This window comes from Salmo trutta, chromosome 22 (genome assembly GCF_901001165.1).
Source record: "Salmo trutta chromosome 22, fSalTru1.1, whole genome shotgun sequence".
Classification (NCBI taxonomy): Eukaryota; Metazoa; Chordata; class Actinopteri; order Salmoniformes; family Salmonidae; genus Salmo; species Salmo trutta.
This window is the reverse complement of record NC_042978.1, coordinates 9,997,005-10,004,575: the sequence shown is the minus strand read 5'-3', so window position 1 is coordinate 10,004,575 and position 7,571 is coordinate 9,997,005. Positions and strand designations below refer to the sequence as shown.

The 7,571-nt window shown below is 43.2% G+C and overlaps 1 protein-coding gene across 2 annotated transcripts in view; it reads right to left on the bottom strand.

Annotated features, from left to right (window-relative positions):
- Nucleotides 1-158: 158 nt before the first annotated feature.
- frem1b (Fras1 related extracellular matrix 1b) overlaps nt 159-7,571 on the bottom strand; it is a 57,842-nt gene continuing 50,429 nt past the window's right edge. For both annotated transcript variants that reach the window (XM_029706511.1, XM_029706512.1), the window contains 3 exons: nt 1,255-1,373; nt 1,004-1,089; nt 159-907 (listed from right to left, as the gene is read on the bottom strand). In XM_029706511.1, coding sequence (XP_029562371.1) covers nt 690-907; nt 1,004-1,089; nt 1,255-1,373 — 423 coding nt within the window. In that variant the 3' untranslated portion in view covers nt 159-689. The remainder of the gene's footprint in view (nt 908-1,003; nt 1,090-1,254; nt 1,374-7,571) is intronic.

Here is a 7,571-nt window from a genome sequence, read left to right as displayed (position 1 = left end):
CAATCCATAAATGTTCCAAATCACAACACAACAGTCTTCTAAAACATTTGCATTCATTTCAAAATCAGTTTGGAATGCATCAAAACAAGCTTGGAATGCAACAGTAATGCACATAAATGCACAGACTATGTTAGAATAGTAGCAATGGTGAAAACACATTTTAGAAGATTCAAGGTTTTTATTATGAACAAATTTACAGAGCAGCTTCAAGGTAAACTGTAAATAATGTCAGAGACCATCTTTTTTTTAGAACTGAAACCTTTCGGTGTTTGAACTGAAGTACAACGTAGTACAATGTAGTACTGCAGTAATTGAGTTCCTAACCCCACCCACCCCCTAGAATAGCACCCACGTATGGCTTATCTTTTGTCTGAAGGGTAATGTAGTTATATTGACATTTTCCTCCATAAAATAACTCCATAGTATATTTGGGTCTCACTTTATTTGGATAGTCCTTTACAGGTGATATTTTTGATTCTCAGATGATGAATAAACTCTCTGTCGACATGCAATAACTAGTAGGTTTGCCATGTATCCTTCAACCCCCCTGGAAAACCAGTTGACGCTATCAATGATTCAGCTTGTGCTTAGTTACTGTAGTTAAACATCTATAGCACACTACCCCAAATAAAATATTGCCAATATTTGTGTTGGTATTGCCCTTTAAGTGTGGTAATCCACATTCCTCTTCAGTGATTCTGTGCTGGTGATGAGCAAATGTATCTGCGTTCTGGTGCCGTGGTGCAGGTCATGGGTGTCCATGTTTTCTGGCTTTGGGCTAACACACATGTGGATCGAGAGGCAGCACTCTCGGCCTGCTGCTCTTGGGCTCGGTCCCTCTTGAGTCTGGAGAATGACAGGGATCTGCCGTCCGTCCAGGTCCAATGTCCCGGGCTGCCTGACAGGCCTGTAAACATATGAAACAAGTATTCAGGAAAAATACAACTCTGTGTTCTGCTGTAAGATAATTTGCAAACAGAGAATGTAGCAATGTTCCCCTTACCGATCCAAAAGGCCTGTTTCCCAGCAAATTTCCATAACCAAGCCATGTCTTTTTTCGACTGGACACCTGTTAGATTGCTGTCAAACCTTAGAAAGAGCATTAAAAACAGAACATTACTAATTATTGCATAGGTGGATCACCTATCCTCCAGAACCAACAGAATGGCTAGAGGCTACTAAAGATATTCCTTATATAGCAGTAGCTTACTCCTTTTGACCTGGGCCTATAAGTAGTAATGCATCTCTCCTTACAGTAAGGTGCAGGCCCGTTGAGCACTGCTCCAGCTGGCCACGCCAGGGCTCAGGACGTAGCAGTGCCTCCTGTAGTGGCTCCAACCCGTGGGGCAGGAAGTGCTCACTGACCTCCCAGCCTGGGCCATACAGTGAAGGAAAGAGAGAATGAATGAATGGATGGATGTTCTAAACAGTGTTGTGTTCGAGACCGATTCAAGACCAGAGCAAATCAAGTCTGAGTCAAGACCGGAGGCGGGGGAGAGACCGAGTCAAGACAGAGACCGGGAAGTCGACAAGGGGTCCGAGACCGAGTCAAGAAAAATGTGTCCAATTCAAGACCATGATTGCAATTTTGCCAAATCACCACCGTAATAAGAGTTCAAAATGTCCAGTATTTCTGTGTTCATATTTCAGAACAACATATGGATTCTTTAGACATTCAGAATAGTGAAAAGATGCACAGTGAGGGTAAATAGAGCCACTCTACAAATGATTACTAACCCAAACATAGTGGGGAACAATAGGCTTTCTAGCCTTCAGAGAAGGGCTAAGGATTTATACAATAATTCTTATAATAATATACAAATTATGATAACTACATTGTTATTTTCAATGATGTTCTGATATAATCTCTTCAGTTTTTGCTGGCTTAGGGTTAACATTCTCTATTGTACTACATAATTGATCAGTCATAATACATCCACTACACTACTTTGATACACATCAGTATGGATTAAGAATTGAGTATATGCAATGCCCACTGAAACAAAAAAGTGGGTATACGGTTTATACCTGCGTATACCCTCCACTATACCGCTGTAGTGGAGGGTATACGCAGGTATAAATCGTATACCCAATTTTTTGTTTCAGTGGGCATTGCATATACTCAATTCTTAATCCCTACTGATGCGTATCAAAGTAGTGTAGTGGATGTATTGCGATTTATCAATTATGTAGTACACTAGAGAAATCATGTGCAAAGTAGCCTACACAATCGCCATTTGTGTTTTAGAAAAAGCTCACTGCTACATGAGTGCGCTGGTATTACGGTTGCTGTCCTTTCAGAAACACAAACCTGTCACACACTGAAGGCCTAGGTCCAATAGGTTTGCCACTGCACAAACATGTCTATAATAGATATAAAGGCTGTTAAGATATTCATGTTTATAGAAAGGAGTGTACATATTTGGCCTGGCAAAGCGGTTTTATGCACTGACTGAATGGAAGCTGATAATTATGAGTTTTTTAATCCGCTGGTCTCGGCAAGAAATGATGAATCCTCACTGTCTGTGACCAAGCACAAATGTATCAGACACCGAGACAAGATCGAGACACTCAATATGTCTCGAGACTGACCTACATAAGAATAGTTTATTTGATTATAACAGTAAGACTCTTCTGGGCTTTGAGATTGCCAGTCAGTTCTAGTGTGTCTCCATCAAAAACATCCAACCAATGTTCCCTCAATTTTTTTCGGCGCTGACCAAATTTCAGGTCTGCTGAGTGCAAACTTTAAAATTGTGAAAATTCTGTGCAAGTTCCAGCGAGCGTGTACTATGAACACTGAGGCTGTACCCGCTTTAAGTTACAGTTTTATCAGTGGCCAAGAAGGCAACTGTGGCTATCTGATCATTATGTAGGCCTATCAGAGTGGCTACCATCAAAAACAATGGAGAAAATGCATCCCATAACATTTTAACATGGAAATAGCTGTTCTATCATTCAGCCTACAGTAACAGCCAATATGTGGTGTTCAACGTAGGCTTGATATTAACCTGTTTATCCACTTGTCCTTCAGACAAGGTTACTGAAAATGTTGTTGCGTTGTTTGATGCAAGAAACCACTTTACAAAATAAAATGCATTATTATTCCCATACCATTATTAGAGCGAATCAGACAAAGTATGCTACCCTTTGCCTATTGGCTACTTAGCTTTTTCAAGCCTGTCTCAAAATTCTACACTGCCCCTTTAAGACAAAAAAAAGCTCTTTACCTGACTCGCTTTTCAAAAGGTGTCTAGAAATGTACACGTTTTGTGCTCTTGTAGAAAGCAATCACTCCCCCATTACTGACTACAAATGATCTATAACTGGGATTATAACTCACTAAGTAGCAAAGGATATGAATTGTTTTTGCATACGTGGCTACACGCAGCTCTTGCTATGATCTCAAAACAAATCAAATCAAATTTTATTTGTCACATGCACCGAATTCAACAGGTGTAGTAGACCTTACAGTGAGATGCTTACTTACAAGACCTTAACCAACAATGCAGTTTTAAGAAAAAAAAAGAAAAAGAAAGAGAAAGAATAACAAATAATTAAAGAGCAACAGTAAATAACAAAAGCGGGGCTATATACAGGGGGTACCGGTACAGAGTCAATGTGCGTGGGCACCGGTGTCGTGGTAACATGTACATGTAGGTAGAGTTATTAAAGTGACTATGCATAGATAATAACAGAGAGCAGCAGCAGCATAAAAGAGTTGTGGGGGTGGGGCAATGCAAATAGTCTGGGTAGCCATTTGATTAGCTGTTCAGGAGTCTTATGGCTTGTGGGTAGAAGCTGTTTAGAAGCCTCTTGGACTTAGACTTGGCGCTCCGGTACGGCTTGCCGTGAAAACAGTCTATGCCTTGGGTGGCTGGAGTCTTTGACAATTTTTAGGGCCTTCCTCTGACACGGCCTGGTATAGAGGTCCTGGATGGCAGGAAGCTTGGCCCCGGTGATGTACTGGGCCGTACGCAGTGATGCAACCCGTCAGGATGCTCTTGATGGTGCAGCTGTACAACCCTTTGAGGAGCTAAGGACCCATGCCAAATCTTTTCAGTCTCCTGAGGGGGAATAGGTTTTGTTGTGCCTCTTCACAACTGCCTTGGTGTGCTTGGACCATGTTAGTTTGTTGGTGATGTGGACGCCAAGGAACTTGAAGCTCTCAACCTGCTCCACTACAGCCCATCGATGAGAATGGGGGCGTGCTCGGTCCTCCTTTCCCTGTAGTCCACAATCCTCTTCTTTGTCTTGATCACGTTGAGGGAGAGGTTGTTGTCCTTGCACCACACAGTCAGGTCTCTGATCTCCTCCCTGTAGGCTGTCTCATTGTTGTCGGTGATCAGGCCTTCCACTATTGTGTCATCGGCAAACTTAATGATGGTGTTGGAGTCGTGCCTGGCCATGCAGTCATGAGTGAACAGGGAGTACAGGAAGGGACTGAGCATGCACCCCTGAGGGGCCCCTGTGTTGAGGATCAGCGTGGCAGATGTGTTGTTACCTACCCTTAGCACCTGGGGGCGGCCCATCAGGAAGTCCAGGAACCAGTTGCAGAGGGAGGTGTTTATTGATGAGCTTTGAGGGCACTATGGTGTTGAAAGCTGAGCTGTAGTCAATGATTAGCATTCTCACATAGGTGTTCCTTTTGTCCAGGTGGGAAAGGGCAGTGTGGAGTGCAATAGAGATTGCATCATCTGTGTATCCGTTGGTAGGGTATGCAAATTGGAGTGGGTCTAGGGTTTCTGGGATAATGGTGTTGATGTAAGCCATTACCAGCTTTTCAAAGCACTTCATGGCTACAGACGTGAGTGCTATGGGTTGGTAGTCATTTAGGCAGGTTACCTTAGTGTTCTTAGGCACAGGAACTATGGTGGTCTGCTTGAAATATGTTGGTATTACAGACTTGGACAGGGAGAGGTTGAAAATGTCAGTGAAGACACTTGCCAGTTGGTAAGCGCATGCTCAGAGTACACGTCCTAGTAATCCTTCTGGCTCTGCGGCCTTGTGAATGTTGACCTGTGTAAAGGTCTTACTCACATTGGCTACGGAGAGCGTGATCACACAGTCATCTGGAACAGCTGATGCTCTCATGCATGCTTCAGTGTTATTTGCCTCGAAGCAAGCATAGAAGTAGTTTAGCTTGTCTGGTACGCTCGTGTCACTGGGCAGCTTGCGTCTGTGCTTCCCTTTGTAGTCCATAATAGTTTGCAAGCCCTGCCACATCCGACGAGCGTTGGAGCCAGTGTAGTACGATTCAATCTTAGTCCTGTATTGACGCTTTGCCTGTTTGATGGTTCGTCGGAGGGCATAGGGGATTTCTTATAAGCGTCCGGGTTAGAGTCTCGCTCCTTAAAATCGGCAGCTCTACCCTTTAGCTCAGTTCGGATGTTGCCTGTAATTCATGGCTTCTGGTTGGGGTATGTACGTACGGTCACTGTGAGGATGACATGCACTTATTGATGAAGTCAGTGACTGATGTGGTGTACTCCTCAATGCCATTGGAAGAATCCCAGAACATATTCCAATCTGTGCTAGCGAAACAGTCCTGTGGCTTAGTACCGGCGTCATCTGACCACTTCCTTATTGAGCAAGTCAATGGTACTTCCTGCTTTAGTTTTTGCTTGTAAGTAGGAATCAGGAGGATAGAGTTATGGTCAGATTTGCCAAATGGAGGGTGAAGGAGAGCTTTGTACACATCTCTGAGTGTGGAGTAAAGGTGGTCTAGAGTTTTTCCCCCTCTGGTTGCACATTTAACATGCTGGTAGAAATGAGGTAAAATGGATTTAAGTTTTCCTGCATTAAAGTCCCCGGCCACCAGGAGCGCCGCCTCTGGATGATAATTTTCTTGTTTGCGTATGGCCTTATACAGCTCGTTGAGTGCCGCTTTAGTGCCAGCATCGGTTTGTGGTGGTAAATATATAGCTACGAAAAATATAGATGACAAGTCTCTTAGTAAATATAGTGGTCTACAGCTTATCATGAGATACTGTGGGATACAGCTTACCTCAAGACTTCCTTAATATTCGATTTTGTGCACCAGCTGTTATTTACAAATAGACACAGACCGCCACCCCTTGTCTTACCGGAGGCAGCTGTTCTATCTTGCTGATTCACCGAAAACCCAGCCAGCTGTATGCTATCCATGTCATCGTTCAGCCACGACTCTGTGAAACATAAGATATTACAGTTTTTAATGTCCGGTTGGTACGATAGTCTTGATCGGAACTCATCCATTTTATTATCCAATGATTGCACGTTGGCTAATAGGACTGATGGTAGAGGGGGATTACTCACTCGCAGTCGGATCCTTACACGGGCACCCCGACCTACGTCCCCGATATCTCCATCTCTTCTTCATGCGAATGACGGGATTTGGGTCTTGTCGGGTGTCTGAAGTAAATTTCTAGCTTCCCGACTTGTTAGAAAAAAAACCTTCGTCCAGTACGAGGTTAGTAATCGCTATCCTGACATCCAGAAGCTCTTTTCAGTCATAAGAGACGGTGGCAGAAACATTATGTACAAAATAAGTTCCAAGTAACGCGGAAAAACACACACAATAGGTTAGGAGCCCGTAAAACGGCAGCCATCTCCTCCGGCGCCGTCTATCCATCTATCAGTAGCGGTGCGTGGGTAAAATTACTGGGGAAGCCAAGCCATCCACCCCGCCAAAAAAAAGCCATATTACAACCTGTGTTGTGATAATTGCATTGTTTGCTCTAAAAACCTGTTAATTCATACGCTTTGCGACCGTGATATTTAGGCCTAAAGGCCGAGACAATAAGAAGACACAGTGGCAGAATACATTCAACCACACCTTTGTTTTATCACAAAACCGGATATCAACCTCTGTCCAGTGAAGTCCACAAAGCATATTGCATGTAACAGCATGGTCAAGCAAGCTAATGTGTCCGACATGTTTGGACCCCTAAACAGCTATTGATTTAAAACCACAGAGGGTTACCGCAAGTCCCAAAGACAACAGGAGCTGCCTCCACTATTCCAGCACCATTTCAACATTATCAAATAACCTCAGCTTAGTCTAATACAGTGACAACTAAAAGATAAAAAACAATTTAGTCCAATCAACGTAAGCTAAATATGATGTGGCTGTCCAGGTTCTGACTTCTGTGTGCGTGTGTGTGTGTGTGTGTGCACATTCGTGCAAGTAGAAAAAACATGTTGACTCACCCTACTTGTAGAGAAAAGCCAATGCCATCCTCCTCTCTTTCACGTTGATGAAATGGTCTATCACTCTGTCATACAGTACATGCTTTTATTTTTTGTTGTCCTAGGCTACCTGGTTAAAATGTTTGCTCTCTAGCCTAACTTCCATTCATAGGCAACGTTAGCTATTTAACATTAGCCTTCTACATCTAGTTACATATTAAACTTCCATGCTCTCGGTGTATGAATTAATGGTTGGATCAGAATCGACATTGTAATCATTGTCCAGTACGGAGAATTAAGTAAAACCGTGAGTCCAAATCCCTATCTCCATCCATGGCTAATTTAGGAAAGAGACAATAGCTACAACAAGATGCAACAATTCAAGTTTTTCTGTCAGTGAC